This window comes from Mirounga angustirostris, unplaced genomic scaffold, assembly GCF_029215605.1.
Source record: "Mirounga angustirostris isolate CCGP_5_RB_7025 unplaced genomic scaffold, mMirAng1.0.hap1 SCAF_3, whole genome shotgun sequence".
Classification (NCBI taxonomy): Eukaryota; Metazoa; Chordata; class Mammalia; order Carnivora; family Phocidae; genus Mirounga; species Mirounga angustirostris.
Genome location: NW_026991711.1, coordinates 185,762,845 through 185,779,209, shown reverse-complemented (window position 1 = coordinate 185,779,209; position 16,365 = coordinate 185,762,845). Strand labels below are relative to the sequence as shown.

General features: G+C 44.9%; 1 protein-coding gene across 1 annotated transcript in view; it reads left to right on the top strand.

Annotated features, from left to right (window-relative positions):
• DNER (delta/notch like EGF repeat containing) overlaps positions 1-15,994 on the top strand; it is a 299,636-nt gene extending 283,642 nt beyond the window's left edge. Inside the window, exons 12-13 of the mRNA XM_064587206.1 lie at positions 8,203-8,449; positions 14,977-15,994. Coding sequence (XP_064443276.1) covers positions 8,203-8,449; positions 14,977-15,088 — 359 coding nt within the window. The 3' untranslated portion in view covers positions 15,089-15,994. The remainder of the gene's footprint in view (positions 1-8,202; positions 8,450-14,976) is intronic.
• The last annotated feature ends 371 nt before the right edge of the window (positions 15,995-16,365 follow it).

Genomic DNA, 16,365 nt, shown 5'->3' with positions numbered 1-16,365 from the left:
TCTTCTCACTGAAATTCACTGGGGCAGGGGATCTTCCATAAGGGCCCCCTCCTGGGCTCTCTCAGCCCTCCCCTACTTTTCTTCAGGTAGAGACGGCTCATCCGCTGTGCGAGTTTGGAAGGAGGCAAATACATACGCATAGCCCTGTCAGTCTGTCTGTCTCCTTTTGGAGGAGACAGCTGCCCCTACTCCTCTGTTCTTTGTTTCAAGAACGACCTCCCACGGGTGGTCCAGCAGTGCCTACGGTGCCTTGGGCTTGTCTCCTTCTCAGTGTGGGCCTGAGGTAGGGGCCGCCTTCTCCAACATCTGTTTGACCAGTAACACTCTCTGGGCTCCTCCCTGCTTACCCTTTGTCTTTTTGCTCTTGTTTTGGAGCTTGAGAGGGGAAGAAGGTCATTATTTTCCGGGCTCCCCATCATTTACTTTCCTAAAACACCCATGGACAGAGTGGTCGTAGCACCAACTGGCCTTGCTGAAGATGGGCAAGAAGTGTTGTCTTGTTGAAGAAAGATACTGAAAGGGATTCCATGGTCAAAAGGCCAATGGCTATGAGCTGGTGTAGGATGTTAAGTCCATTCGGGGTCTGTTGGCAGAAAGCATCCCAGACTTGGCTCAGCAGGACCCTGGTTCTTCCCCTGGCAGGACACTCATTGTGTGGCTGCATTGAATTGTGCCAAGCCTCAGTTTACTTACCCATAAAATGGGACCAGTTTTCATTCTAAAATTTGGTGATGCTGTTGGAAATGACAAAGTTTGTGCCTTGGGGCAGAGTAATATCTATTGATAACTTTTAGATCTTAATTATGGAGATAAAGGTATAGGAGAGTATGGTTAAGAAGTCAGGAATACACAAGAGGCCCTTAAGAAGTTTTTAAGCAAAGTACCATAATTATAAAAAATCGAAATTTTACTTCCTTCCAGTGATGATGATATAGGCAAAAGATATACAAAGATGGAATAATAGGGTAAAAGTTGGCTTCAGATTCTGGCTCCATCATGTGACCTGGACAAACAAATATACCTCTCAGGGCCTTGTCATCCTCACTTATAAGATGGTGATGGGAAGGAGCCGTGAGGCAAATATGTGCACACTTCTGCTATGCAGTAGGCACTAAATAAATGCTAATTTACTGTGGCTCATATACCATGAGCTACTCCTTGGGAGGACCAACCTTCGGCAGCTGTCTTTTTAGATGATGCATGCCCAGGGCATGGGCCACACTGAGTGGCCAGGTGTGAGGGGGCCCATCCCAAAATTTTTTGGTCTACACTCGGGCTCTCTGTTGGCCTGCAATAGCACTTCCCATTTGATGATCTCATTTGCACCTCTCCATTAGGCCAAAGGCACTCAAATCAATGTCATCACAGATTAAGCTCTGCTAGGTTCCAGGGTTGGATGCTTCCACCCTTGACCTGAGTGTAAGAATGGAGAATGTGCAGGTGAGCTCTGCTATGACACGTAGCTGGAACTGGTGGCCAGCATCTAGAGAACTGGATCTGAATCAAATGGGATGGATCTAGGGCCCAAGAGAGGAGAATGCCTGGGTGGTACAAGGTCAGGTGGGTCGACCCCAGCAGGAAGGCTCAGATGTACACAGAGAACTGTAGCCCACGTAGCTATATAGCACAGAGGCCTCCGGGATGGTCGAAAGTGGTAAAGGAGTCTCCCATCAGCCTGACCTCTGCCTCCAGAGGCCACATTGCCTGCCTCCCTCTCTTGCTTAGTCTGCTTCAGCCAAAACATTGTCCTGTTTTCTCTTCCGTGGACAGGTCAAGTTTCTTCCTGCCTTTAGGCTTTTGCCTGTGCACTGCACTATGTCTGGAGTTTTTAGATTTTAGCACAGCTGTCTCCTTCTCTGCACATTGACTAACCCAATAGTGAATGTTTCTTAGAAATTTGCCCTTTTAGAGTTATTTATCTGTTCCCCAATCAGTAATAGGGAGCAAAAATCTAGCAGACCATAAAGATTTACCAAAGCCACCCAGAGCACTGATCCAGAACTATCTAAAAGGATCATTTAAATAGCTTTAGTGTTTTATAATAACTCTGAAACAAATGCAAACCCCAAGTCTTGGAAAGTAACAAAACAACCTGGTGAAATTTTAGTTATCGCTCATCCATTCTTACCAACTTGGGACTGATAACAATTTTGTTCGTGGGTTTTAATAAAAATTTTGCCTTCCTAGAGTCAAGGTCTAACACTTACAATTCCTATACATGTTTAATAGTGTTGTTTTGTACCATCTGTGTAGTTGCTGTGGGGTTTATACAGGTAGAGTTACAGTCAATCTTGCTGACCAAGAACAGTTGGACAGTTAAGGACATTGAACAGTTGAATCTATGGTTAAACTATTAAATTCATGATATTTTGCAGTTGACAAATAGGTGAATAAGCTATCCTGGATTTATAATTCAACCAATAATCAAGGGCCTCCTACTATCAAACATTGAACAGTAGGCCCAGGATATAAAGATTAATGAAGCAGCCCCTGCTTTTAGGAGCTCATAATCCATGGGTAGGTCATGGTATGTGGTGGGGTTGCTGTAGGTTTTCTGCAGGCTGCCCTAGGAACCCAGGTAAGGGGCCCAGAAAGAGTCTACATGGATGTCTTGAGACTCTCCTCCCTAAAATGCATGGAATTTCATGATGGTTGAAGAAACCCATGACATGATTATGTTATATGGACAGTCCTTATCGTACAAATTGGTTGGGTTCTTTAGTTCTCATTTTTGTATAAACTAGGATACTTTAAAAATAAAATTAATTAATCTTCCTCCTCCTCCAGACATCCACTTCGCTCCCCAAAGGTAACAATCATTAGCCATTTATCGTGTATATTTCCAGATGTGTCCAGTCAATTTTGTAAATCCTCATTTTCTCCCATACAAATGGGACCATTCTATATGTACTGTCCAGCATCTTGCTTTTCTGCTGAATAATATATAGAATGTGTATCCATGTTGGCTTATGCAGATCTCCCTCACTGCTGTAACACCACGTGGCTCCCAGTCTAGCCCCTCCAACCCTTTCTTCATATGTGGCCAGAAGCATTTCTTATTTTCTTCTAGTTTTCTAAAAATATATGGTCTGTTTCTTTTTAAAATTTTTTTCCAGTTCTTTTTATTGTGGCGAAATACATATAACATGAAATTAACTATCTTAATCATTTTAAATGTACAGTTCTGTGGTACTAAGTACATTCATCTTGTGAGCAACCCTCACCACCGTCCATCTCTGTAACTCTTTTCATCTTGAAGAACTGAAACTCTGTCCCCATTAAATGATAACTCCCCGTGACCCCTTCGTCAGCCCCTGGCAATCACCATTCTAGTTTCTTGGTTTGTTTCTTCCTGTTTTTAAATCTTCCCTTGTGCCTCATGCCTCAGCCTCTGGCACTCTGTTACTGTGAGTTTGGCTTTTTCTTTTTCTTTCGATTCCCCATATAAGTGAGCCCATGCAGTATTTATCCTTCTGTACCTGACCTCTTTCACTTTGCATCGTGTCCTTGGGTTCCTCCGCAGGGTTGTAACTGGTAGAGGTGTCTTTTCCAAGTGCAAATCTGAATACTCAGACCTCCTTCCCACCACTGTTTCCATCCCTGTCAGTGCCAAGCTTTTATTGAAGACTAGAGACTGAAGGCCACACTCGGGCCTGTAGGACCTGTGAGAGAGAGCCCTCCCCCCTCCGCCAGCCTCTGGCTTGCTCCTGCTAGATGCCAGGCTGTTCCCCTTGCAGTCCCTTGTCCTGTTCCCCACCTCCTCCCAGGTCTTGGCCTGGGACCGCGTTCCCTCGGCTCTACCCTGTCCCTGGTTAATACCTACATACCTGTAGAGCCCAGGTTCCTGCAGAGCCTCACCACTGGAGCTCGCCTGATTCCCCAGTGAGATGGAGCTTCCCTTTGTCCTTTCTGGTGGCACCACAGAGGTGGTCCTTCTTTGGCTCAGCATACTTGTATGTCTGCCACTGCTTTGTGACCATTTTTGGGGTCCCTGTACCCCTCAAAAGGCTGGGGGCTCCAGAAGCCAACTGTCTACTTTCCCTCACTCTATATCCCAGCACCCAGCACCATGCCTGGTACACAGTAGGTGCCAAATTAATGGTTGTTCAGGGAATGGATCCTACGAAGGAGGTGAGCTGTTCTTTCTATTCCTTTCCTATGCCTTTCTCTTCTGAAGATTAATGAGAGCTGTTAATATTTTCTAATCTCATTGACTGCCTTGCTTGTCCAGATAACTTGGAGCTATAGGAAACAGAAGGTAATTTGAAATTCTTCCTCTCAAGTAGTCTAGCAGCAGATGGTCTCAAAAATTATCTAGCTGTCTGATGTCTACACATCACACACTCACTCTCTTTTTAAATAACGTAGGTGAACACATTAGCTAGTCTGGCTACTGGAAGACCAGATATAGGCAGTGTGTTTTAGAATGAAATTTATAAGTCTAATGACAGCTCTTTTGGTGGGGTGGAGGTGTTGTAGGTGGGTCTGGTTTTATTCTCAGCCTGGCCACAGATGGCCTCTATCACCTTGAGCAGCTGTTCCAAGTCCAGCTTCTCTACCTAGCTCAAGGTGCTTTGTTTAGGGCCAGTTGAAATGTAAATGTGAAAACACTTTGGAAAATGCAAAACCTGAAACAAATTTAGTTGCAACCTAAATACAGCTGGTCTAGCAGACCCATAAGCGTGACATTTTTCCCCGAACAGTTTGTGTGCATGTGTTCTGGGTCATGCACCTGCTGGAGCCGATGGGATCATTCCACCCAGCACACTCTGGTGCACAGTTCCTCCCTGAGCTGTGCTGTAGCTGGTGTAGTAAGTGATGCATGCAACCGAACTCCTGGGGTGCCGCAAAGCGATAGCTCATGAGGGTCTTATGACTTATGCCAGGACCAGGGGCGGCAGGTGCAGCCGCCTGGTGCAGATATACTTGCCGCTTCCAGACCAAGGGTTGGATCTCTTCAGATCCAGCCCAATTCCAACCTGATTAGTGTGTCAAGCAGCCACACTCACTTCTATCAGAGAAGTTTTAGCTGACAGTAAGGTAGAAAAAAAAAGAGCAGGGGTAGGGGCGGTAGGGGAGGAGGGGGCAGAGTTTTTCGGGGGAATTTCGAGAAAGTTTTCCCAAAAGTTCCAGCAGCCTGGAAGGCAGAGTTTGGGGAAGTAGAGCAGATGATCAGAAATGTCAGCAGTGTGGGCAGCTCAGGCCTGGGACACCCGGCTCCGCTGTCTTTCCACGGTAGTGGTCGTCGATACGATGTATAGCTGTTTACATGAAGTTAGGCTTCAGCGATGAGGGCTCATCAAGAACTCGTGTGATCCCGCCATGGTGATCAGAGCAGAGCCCTCTACCAAGCTGGAGTAGAAGCAGTGCTGGCTTTCCTTGTGTTGACGCTAGATGGGTGTTAGAGCACACTCTGAGCATTGGACTCCAGCCTACAACTGAATTTTTCAGAGAATGGTGAAATACTTGGAAATCAAGTGAGTCATGCTCCTCTTTCAGCCAGAAAAATGAGCGTCTCTCTCAGTGCGCACCAGGTATTGCCTAATGAAATGGCTGTGATCTGCAACCGAGGCTGAGTTCTAGCTTCACAAAAACACCTTCTGCTGTCCGTGGCGACCTTGCTGTGATTTATGCTGGTGCATCTGCCTGTCTGTGAGCTGGTTCGGATGGAGCAGTGAATGCGCTAATAGCTCACTGCTGCATGGGCTTCGTGAGCTTGGGCAGGCAGCCTCGGATGGCCAAACCAGCCTTCAGGGGTCTTGGTGAAAACTCAGGAGTCAGAAGATCTGGATGCGAACACGCTTCATTCATCTCGTTCTTCAGGCTTGGGGCAGGGCCCTATTCCCATTAGGCTTCTAGGAAAGGGCTCTGCACACTTGTCCCTTGTTTGGGAATCTACCCATGCTTTTCTTCTGATTGTCACTTTTCAAGGTAAAGAACTGGTTCTCGGATTCTGTGCACTGAGGATGTAGCTAAGAGGAGGGTCTGAATACCCGGAGACCACAAACACTCTCATAGCATACAGCATGGTGAGAAGAATCTGAGCATTTGGTGGGAAGACGGGCCCTTCCACACCCACCCCTGAGTCCCATTTCCAGGCATCTCGAGTCCTAATGTGCAAATGATGGTCTGGAGCTGGGGGCGCTGTGAGTCTAGTAGAGAAGGCATCCCTTCCCACATGAATTTCACTTCTCTCTTGTCTTATTGAGCCCTTTTTATTTTCAAAACTTCCTTTCAAATCCTGTTCACATCATCCAGAACATTCCACGTGTGTGCAGTTCTTCAAACAGGACATAATCTGGCACTCTTGGCCTGTTTCGGGCAGGACAGCAGGTCACATTCTTCCATTTACTTTCCTGCTCAGACCGGTTGGTGTTTTTTGAAAGGGCACAGGGCAATGCTCAGTAATCCTGAGCTCACGGTGTGTGCTCCAGAGGACAGTGCCTTCCTCCTCTTTATCCTTTATCCCTCTTCCACCACCATACCTGCGCCTTTTTAGGACTGCCCACCACGTGCCGAGCAGCAGACTTTCTTCCTATTATTTACATGTTCCCTAACTTAGGCTCCCAGCGAGCCATGGGGTAGCTGTTGCTATTTTCATCTTGCAAATGAAGAAACCAAGTCTCAGGAAGGTCAAGTAAATGTCCCAGTGGGGATTGACAGCAAGGGTGGTGTGATCCCAAAGCCCATACTTCTTCCACTATTGTGTTGGAAGAAAATTCCGTGGATGTTTTCTTCCAATAACTTACTGCTTTTTTTTTTTTTAATTTTTTTTTTTTAAAGATTTTATTTATTTGAGAGAGAGAGAATGAGAGACAGAGAGCATGAGAGAAAGGAGGGTCAGAGGGAGAAGCAGACTCCTTGCTGAGCAGGGAGCCCAATGTGGGACTCGATCCCGGGACTCCAGGATCATGACCTGAGCCGAAGGCAGTCGCTTAACCAACTGAGCCACCCAGGCGCCCCAACTTACTGCTTATTTTAAAATATTGTTATAAAAGGAATATTTTATTCCTTTGAAAAAAGCTGGAAAAGACTGAGAAGTGGAATGAAAGAAATAAAAATGGCTTGTAATCCTGCCTTCCAGTGATCTCTGCTGTTCACGTGTGGTTGTGTGGGGCAGACGCTAAGGACTTGAATCTGCACTTGAACTCACCCAGCCACTGATGCCGATCTCCCATAAAGTAGAGAGAGAAAATCATGCATCTTTGATCGGTCATAATGATTAAGTAAGATGTTTTCAAAGAGCTTAACATAGTAGGGAGGCAACAGATGTTCATCATTACTATCACTCTGTCCTGAGCTTTTCAATGTGTGGATGGACACTTTGAGCTCATGTGTGACTGTACCATATGGTTAGGTCCTGTTTTTGTTTTTTTGTTAGAACAAAACATCTCTCCAGCTCACTGAGAGCTGAATATTTAGGTGGTTTCCCATTATTTTAGCTTTTATAAATTGTTTTTCTGCTTGTGGGGTGGGGAGAGGGTATGGGGGTGCGGCCTCTAGCTGTGGCTGTAACATTTTCTTTCTTTAAAAAAAATACCTGAAAAAAAGGTAAAGCAAAAATGGTCCAATATGAACTTTATTAACTTTGAACAGTGTTAACTTTGAGTGGTGAATACCTGGGAGTCGTGCTTATTTAATGAACCTTTTTCAAAATGTGTAATAATTGATCAATTTAACATTTCAGAAATTGGGATGCTGAGATGAACATCCTTGTATGTAGGGCTTTATGCATTTATAGGATCATTTCCCCAGCATAAATTCTAAAAATTGGAATTTCTGGGTCAAAAGGTACTCCATTAAGTCTACACAAGGGCTGTGTATCAGTTCACACATCCTCATGTCTGCGCCCATGTCAACTGTGGTTATCAAAAATTTTAAATAATATTTGGGAACCGATAGAAGAATTGCATTCTTAAAGAACCGTGAAACTAAACACTTTTCTACTTGTATTTCTTTGGTGGATTCCTTTTTATATCCTTTGCCCATTTTTCTATGGTGTGTTCTTGGTTTACCTTAATGATTTGTAAGAGCCCCTTATATATTAAGGACAGTAGCCTTTGATCTAGGTTATCCACAGAAAAGAATTCTTCCCGGTTTGGACAGCCCTTATATTTTAGGTTGCCCAAGCAAGGACAGTGAAGACTCTCCCATTCTAAAGGTCACGGGTCACTTCCAGTCCTTTGCTTATTTTCGCCTCAGACCTCCAGTGGAAGTCGGGTCACATGGCGGAGAGTCTCACCAACATGCCCCGGCACTCCCTGTACATCATCATCGGGGCCCTCTGCGTCGCCTTCATCCTGATGCTGATCATCCTCATTGTGGGCATTTGCCGCATCAGCCGCATCGAGTACCAGGGCTCTTCCAGGCCAGCCTACGAGGAGTTCTATAACTGTCGCAGCATCGACAGCGAGTTCAGCAACGCCATCGCCTCCATCCGGCATGCCAGGTGGGCTTCGGGGGGAGCGGGAGGCGGAGGGGGGGCGTAAGGGAGATCCCGCTTCCACCTGTGCACTCCTGGGACCGGGGTGATGTTATGAACGGGACTTCCCACCTGCAAAGAGGATTTCATAGACGAAAGCATAGGTTCAAGGCATACCGGGGACAGATAATTGAGCTGCTTTATAAGCAACCCCTTTGCGTTTGCTGCTAGCTTTCTGTTTTCATTGAAGACATTCATTCATTTAATTTGTGTTTATCTGTGCTTTAAATAGCCGATTCTTAATCACGGTGTAGGAAACATTTCTTGATGACTGCTTTTTGGAATGTCTTTAGCTACGTTCTTCAAACAGCCTGGATAGAAATAACATTTGATTTAGGGGTTTACTTAAGGAGAAACAAACAGCTATCATTCTGCTGTTAGCGTTCATATCATATAACACGGTGTCCTTTTCTGGAGGAAAGACTCCTGGAGAGACAAGGAGTGATTGTGGTGCCACAGAGGGAGCGTGAGGCCCAACTACGCCATTACCTGACTCTATTTCACACAGACCAGTCAAACCTCCACAAATACTGTTCCCTCAACTGAAAAAAGACATAAGTCTCCCTGCTTAGAGAGTTAAGGCAATCAAATTAAATTACGAATATTAAAGACCTGTGTAAGCAGATAACACCATATTTATTTCTCTTATCTAACAATAAAAAAAATCAGCTAATCTAACATTTTGTTGACTTTTGCAAAGGATATCTACTACCAGAACAATAATGACAGTCTTTATTAAAGGAAAGCTATCTCTTCTTTTAACTGCTAGAACAATCTAAAGCACACAATTCAGAAAGTCTGTGTGGTAGCGAGGAGTGGGCTGAGCTTGGTGTCTTAAGATTGGGGTTCACGAGACCTAGTGGATGCATAACCTTTGCTGAGACATGGGGTACTGGTCTTGATCAAAACACTCACAGATCCAAACTCTGTCCGAATGGCGTAGAAGCTGAGAGGTTCAGAAAGTTTGCTTCCTTCGCGAGGAAGTCCCCAAACCCGAGACTCCGATCTGACTGTGATCTTGCCCCTCTAATGGAAGCAAAAGCCCGACCCTGGCCTCCAGGGAGAGGAGCCACTGGAAGGAGAGAAATTGGGAGACATGGAGAAGCCACCCCGATGCCCAGGTGGGGCGAGGGTATCTTCTTTTTGAGAGCTGTACCCCCCTTCTAGAACTGTGAAGGAGAAGGGGAAGGTGCATCCCCTTCCAAGTCAGGCCCTGCACGGCTGCTCATTCTTGACCCTCCTTCCTTTCAGGGCTGAGCTTGCCAGCACAGCCTCCAGGGAGCCCTGAGACCAGTCCCTGCCTGTCCTGTTAATTTGACTCCTCCACCGGCCTATACATAAAAGGCCATTTTATTCCTGTCTTCAATGCGTCCTGGCGCATAGTAGGCCTGACTTCCCAGAATTTGAGGTCTGTAGTGAAAGGACAGTCTCTGTTAGGGCCTGGTGTAGGATGTCTTGACCTGCCTGACAGGTGGCTTCATCCTAGGGCAACAGGCCTTGTAAGTGGCCCGCAGGAGTGTTCGCAGTACTCAGAAGTCACGGGATGAGAGGTGGTAGAAGGTGTAAAAAGGAGAGGAGAGGAGATAAGCTGCTTTGTTGCTCGAGAGGCTTCTCTCTCCATTCCCGGGTGCTGAGTTCACCAGGAAGGAGCAGATTCAGGGGCGTTACACTAGGATGTATTGGGAGACCCAAGGAGTCAGGTTCCTTCTACCCCCAGAGGGACCTCTGGCTAAGATTCTTTTGTGTTCGACAGGAGTATTTTATTTCAGCCCCAGAATGGTTTAGTAAGATAGGTTCTTCTGAGCTTCCTGCTTATGTAGCCCACTTGGAAGATGTTTAACTGTGTAGTCTTGGAAGGAAAGAATAAACTTGAAAGCATTTACAAACCTGGTTCTTATTTGGTGCCGATTTTTATCAAAAATATTTACTGCAGAATTCCCAACCAATAAGCTCCTCCATGCACCAGCGACTGCAGATAAAACCATTGAAGTTAATACAATACCTTCCGAGATATCTGGAACATTCCCTTATAAACATTGATTCAGCTCTGACTTGTGGTTTCTACAGCATGGCTCTCTCGAGGTCCTGGCTGGGTCTCTGGCTGGTTGGCCCCTTTGAACTCCCTTTTCCCTGAAACCCTAGAAAGGCATTGGAAAAAAAAAAAAAATAACCCTTTTGATATTACCTCCTCCCTAGTTTCCAGGAGTGACCTACAGCTAACACCCATTTCACAGCCTGCCTCCCAGCTGCTGACATTGGATCAGAATAACTGCAGCTCAGTAGCGATGCAGGACGAGTCCCGAGTGGGTCACCTGTGACATTCACGAGTGGCCAAGGAAGGGTCTGGTGGTTCTGACATCAGCACTCAGTTGATGCTGGTGCTCCCCTCTCTCTCGTTAAGAGTCCTGTGTTCTGTGACTGCTTTGCTGACGCTCAGGCTGGAGAGAGTTTGCAAGTGACCAGCGGGAGCGAATGGGCCTTCCAGGCTCCAGAGCGAGATCATGTCTCGGCTGCAGGTTGCTCACTGCTCCCCCAGCTCGAAGGGCCTGATCACAGAACACAAAAAAACCCCAGAACAGCTGTGAAAGGATCCGGTCACGTTTTCTCAAATAGCATCTCGGAGTTCTGGCCTTTCTCAAGGTCAGATCCACCTACATTCCGTGCGGTGGTGTGTTAGCTTTTGACTTTCAGGCAAGTACGAGCTGGAGGAACGCACACTCTTTGATCTGCCTTGCAGTTGGTTGCAGTAGCTTACAGTGACATAAGAAGTATGAGACTTGTCACCGGGCGTGTTGGACACGTCAGTGACTTTAAGGCTACTGATGCCCAACTTCTGTTACTGCGTCTGATTTTGTTGCTCTCTGTGTTAGGTCTTTCGGAGGGCGGGACTATAGGCGATTCTTACAGTCTTCATAGAGGGCCTGCAAAAAATTTTAGACCTTACAGACCTTACACTGTCTGGGTCTCTGTGACTATTTAGCTCTGCCTCTGTAGTGCAAAAGTAGCAAAGATGCATTATGGAGGGGCTCAACTGCGTGCCAATAAAACTTTATTTAAAAACAGGCAACAGGCTGTCATTGGCTTGCAGGCTAAATACATTGTTAACCCCTGGTCTCCAGTATAACTTTCTCTCTTTTCCAAACTTGTTTTTTACATTTAAAACGTATCTTTGTGATAAGGGAAAAAAACAAACAAACAACAAAACCAAAACCAATGTGTTACTTAAAGGAAGAGTCACATAAATACTCCTGCCCTAACACAGCAAGCACTTACATCGGTTTAGTGCCTGAGAGTTTAAATGGAATTCTGTGGATGTTGGCTTGTTTCTTAACACAAAGGAAATATAAAAAACTGTTGGGATTAAAAATTTAAGTAGGAATGCGCATTCATTATTTTTACTACATGTGAGCTTGCCATGGTGATAGGTGTAGGAGATTCAAGGAAAGTCTTGTTTCATTTTATTGTGTTTAAAGATTTTATTTATTCGTGAGAGAGAGCAAGCAAGAGAGAGAGAGAGTCATTGAGCAGGGGGAGAAGCAGAGGGAGAGGGATATGCAGACTCCGTGCTGAGCGCAGAGCCCAGTGCAGGGCTCTATTTTAGGACCCTGAGATCATGACCTGAGCCGAAACCAAAAGTTGGATGCTTAACCCACTGAGCCACCCAGGCGCCCCTCATTTTATTGTGTTTTAGAAGCCATTTTACTTCTCTGTGGTGGATATTGCACTTTGGGGGGAGACCCCTGTATCTCACCTGAGGAATTTGGCTGGATAGGCTTCTCAGGAGCTAGTTGAGTCATAGGACAGGGATTCCAGCTCCAAGATAGCACTGAGGCAGTTAAGCCCTTTTAAAACCAGGTTACCTTAAAAAAATAAATAAATAAATAAAATAAAATAAAACAAAACCAGGTTACCTTTGTAACCAGCATTATGCTTTTTTTTTTTTTAAAGATTTTATTTATTTGTTTGACAGAGACATAGAGAGAGAGCACAGATAGGCAGAGTGGCAGGCAGAGGGAGAAGCAGGCTCTGTGCTGAGCAGAAAGCCCGATGTGGGGCTCGATCCCAGGACCTGGGATCATGACCTGAGCCGAAGGCAGACGCTTAACCGACTGAGCCACCCAGGTGCCCCCAAATTAAATGTTTTTTATTTTTATTTTTATTTTTTTAAATTTTTTTTTAAGATTTTATTTATTTGCGAGAGAGACAATGAGAGACAGAGAGCATGAGAGGGAGGAGGGTCAGAGGGAGAAGCAGACTCCCTGCTGAGCAGGGAGCCCGATGTGGGACTCGATCCCGGGACTCCAGGATCATGACCTGAGCCGAAGGCAGACGCTTAACCGACTGAGCCACCCAGGCGCCCCACCAGCTTTATGCTTTCTGACCCATTCTGGTTTGGAGTTATCTCATCAGCACTGTACACGCAGCCAGTGACTTGTCTCGATACGTAGCAAGGTTCTCGTTCTTCAGTTGATTTCATGTAAGTACAGTGGCCGCATGGCTGCTTCTGACCGGTTTCAGCTCTTGCCTCGTTATGCTCAGTGGATCCGAAACACTCATCCTCAAACCTGCCTCGTTGATATTCAGCCCCATGATGACAATTTAAGATGACAGCCTTTTGAATGTTAGCTTGTTGGCAGATTGCATAACGTGGAGGCATTTAACTTCCTAGATTTTGGAGACACAGATTCTTCCTCAAACTATGAAGTCATATAAAAATAAAATGGATATTTTAAACACATATTCAACCTATTAAGTTGCTTAAATTTTTCCTCTTGGCCAGCCAACTGATTAGTAGGCAATCTGTGATTTGCTGACCCTCCCATCAAAGTTCCCCCAGGAAACTGTCCCACAGCACCTATGTGAGGACCTGGAGGGCTTTTTCCTGGTATCGCTTGACTTTTGAAATGAATCAATATTATTAGTGGTGTATTGTTACCCATGAATCTAGCTGTTTTATGAGAAATAGATTGTCAAAATATTTGTGCCTTAAAGTAGCTTCTAAAAGTTTCAGCCTTGGGAGAAAGTGTTCCGGTCCAGTTGGCTTTTACATTGTTGCCCTTTCCCTAGTCTCAGATGAGGCAGGCCTTGCTCAGTTTAGATAAACAGACCACAGGCTGGAATCCAGCCCACATGTAGGCAAGCACCAGTGTGGCTTCACATTTTAGACATGATTTTATCGACAGCTTTTTCATCTTTTGGTACTATCCTTGGATTTCCTGGTGGCAGAATGCATTAACTCTTTAAGTCTGCATTTTGCCTGGTACCCATCTGGCATGGTTTGTGCCTTGGTGCCCCCGGAGACCAGTAAATCTTCAGTGAATCAGAACAAAAGATTGATGAATGTTTAAACACAAAAGATCCGATGAAGAATGCATCATTTTCTCCTTTCCCACTCCGTTCTACTTCTCCTTGCTGAATGTAAGAAGACCGGCTCTCCAAGATAGCAAAGGGAAAAGGAGGAATGGGGGCCGGGGAGGTAGGCTGAAAGCCATGGTAAATAAGCCCCTTGAAGTCTTCAGGGCCCATCCCACCAGCCTTTTTAAAATGTAAGGTTCTTTACATGTTTGTTTTTTTGAACCTTATTGGACTTGAAATGGTTAAAAAATGTGGTCTCTTTTGAGGGAGGAGGCACTGTGGGTAAATGTGGAAGATTGTTTAAATCATATGGTACTCCAGGGACTTTAGGGAAGGTGAGGCCTTCAATGGGAAGAGACCACCCAGAAGTTGAATTGGCTTTATTTTAGTACCCTTCCATCTTAAGACTGGTTTGGCAGGAAGTCCTGAAATTGGATTTTGACACCCCTGGCCTCTGGGCGTCAGGCCTGCTGCTGAGGGGATTCTTGTATACACAGATCTTTGGGGACAATGGCTTGTGCTCAGAGAAAAACAAACAAACAAACAATGGCTTGTGTGTACATGGGGTGTGCAGAGGAATGGGTAGATGGGGTTGGATGATGGGTGCCAACTATTACGGACAAACATCTCCTTATCTGAAGTCCTTTCCTCTCTCTGCCCTTCTCCTCATGTTGGGACCTCAGATGACCTCTGAGCCTTCCTAACCTTCCTGTAAGTCCCCAGGAAGACTAGTATGTTCCAGGCACTAAAATGGATGTAAAATAAACTTGCCTCTCCAGATGGTTAACGGGTCTCAGAAGAAAAAGCCAAATAGATACATGTTGTCTTAAAACCTATTATAGGGCTGTCGGGCCGACTGCTTTGCCAGGATTTAACCTGGAAGCTTCAACATTCATTTGGACACCATGTTTCATGAAATCCTTTTTTTACCTCCTGCACTGGAGACTAACATGCATACTCATTCAGCGCTGATATCCGGATCTCTTAAATTTCTGTGCTTGCTAGAGAATATCTTTCTTAGGGTATTTTTATTGTTCCATCTGATTCTTGAGTTTAAGTTAATTCTCACCACTTGCTTTTCATAGGACTTGAGATCCACTGTTCATCTAACTTGGGTCCTCTCTCCCCTGTGGTTTCAGGTTTGGAAAGAAATCCCGGCCTGCGATGTACGACGTGACCCCCATCGCCTATGAGGACTACAGCCCCGATGACAAACCCCTGGTCACGCTGATTAAAACAAAAGATTTGTAATCTTTTCGGGGGGATTATTTTTCAAAAAGATGGGATACTACCCTCATTTAAATATTTTTAAGAAAATAAAAAGCTTAAGAAATTTGAAATGGTAGCTGCTCAAGAGTTTTCGGTAGAATATCGAAGAACTAATTTTCTGCAGCTTTTAGTTTGGAAAAAATATTTTAAAAAAAACAAAATTTGTGAAATCCATAGACTACGTTTTAATGTACTTTCAGCTCTTTAAACTGTATGCTTCGACTAGTGTGTACTCTTCCCATGGTAGATACCATCATGAGATGCAGTTGACTTTCTGTGGCTGTTACAGAGGCTAAGTCTAATCGAGGAGAAGTTTCTATGTGACGTGTGAGTGCCGGCTTTCTGAGTAGTTAGAAAACATACGTAGAGTATGACCCATATAACAGTATACCCGTTAACCTAAAACGAAGTCTGAGATGTTTATTTCGTGAATAAGAAACTAGTTGCATTTATTATTCCTAACCCGAATGAAATTAGCCTTTGCCTTATTCTGTGCATGGGTAAGTAACTTATTTCTGCACTGTTTCATTGAACCTTGCAGAAATGTTCTTTTGAGTTCGTTTTTGTCATTTCCATAACAGTCGTCAAGCCAGGCCTTGAAATCATGCAGCAAAAGGGCCTCGTGAGGCAAATTATGATCACATCGAATCTATATTTCCTTTTAAAAGTCAAGGGTTTCATACCGTGAGTAAATTAAATTTACTTTGGAGTTGTTTGTTGCTAAGAGGTAGTCAATATAAGAGAGTACTATTTCCTTCTGTAGTGAGTATTTCTCATAGTGCATCTTTATTTATATCCAGGACATGTTTGTGGCTGTATTGGATTGATATGTGCTTCTTCTGATTCTTGCTAATTTCACAGAATATTGAATAAATGTTACTAAGTCCAGGATGCGCTTGTCTCTCGTTCTTTTAAAATTTGGAAAACGTTTTGGGTTTGATATTGCTTGTCAGTCTCCCTGTTTTTCACATCTTAATGCTGCCAAGGAGCCATTCCTTTTGCCCTCCTGATTTCCTAACTGCCAGGGAACCATTCCTACCTTCCTTTAAACATGAAAGATGGATTTTATTTATTTATTTTGAGAGAGAGAGCGTGCATGCGCACATGAGCAGGGGAGGGGCAGAGGGAGAGGGAGAAGCAGACTCCCCACTGATCAGGGAGCCTGATGCGGGGCTCCATCCCAGGATCCCGGGATCATGATTTGAGCCGAAGGCCACCCAGGTGCCCCTAAGAATTCTCCTTTTAGCATTTACATCAGA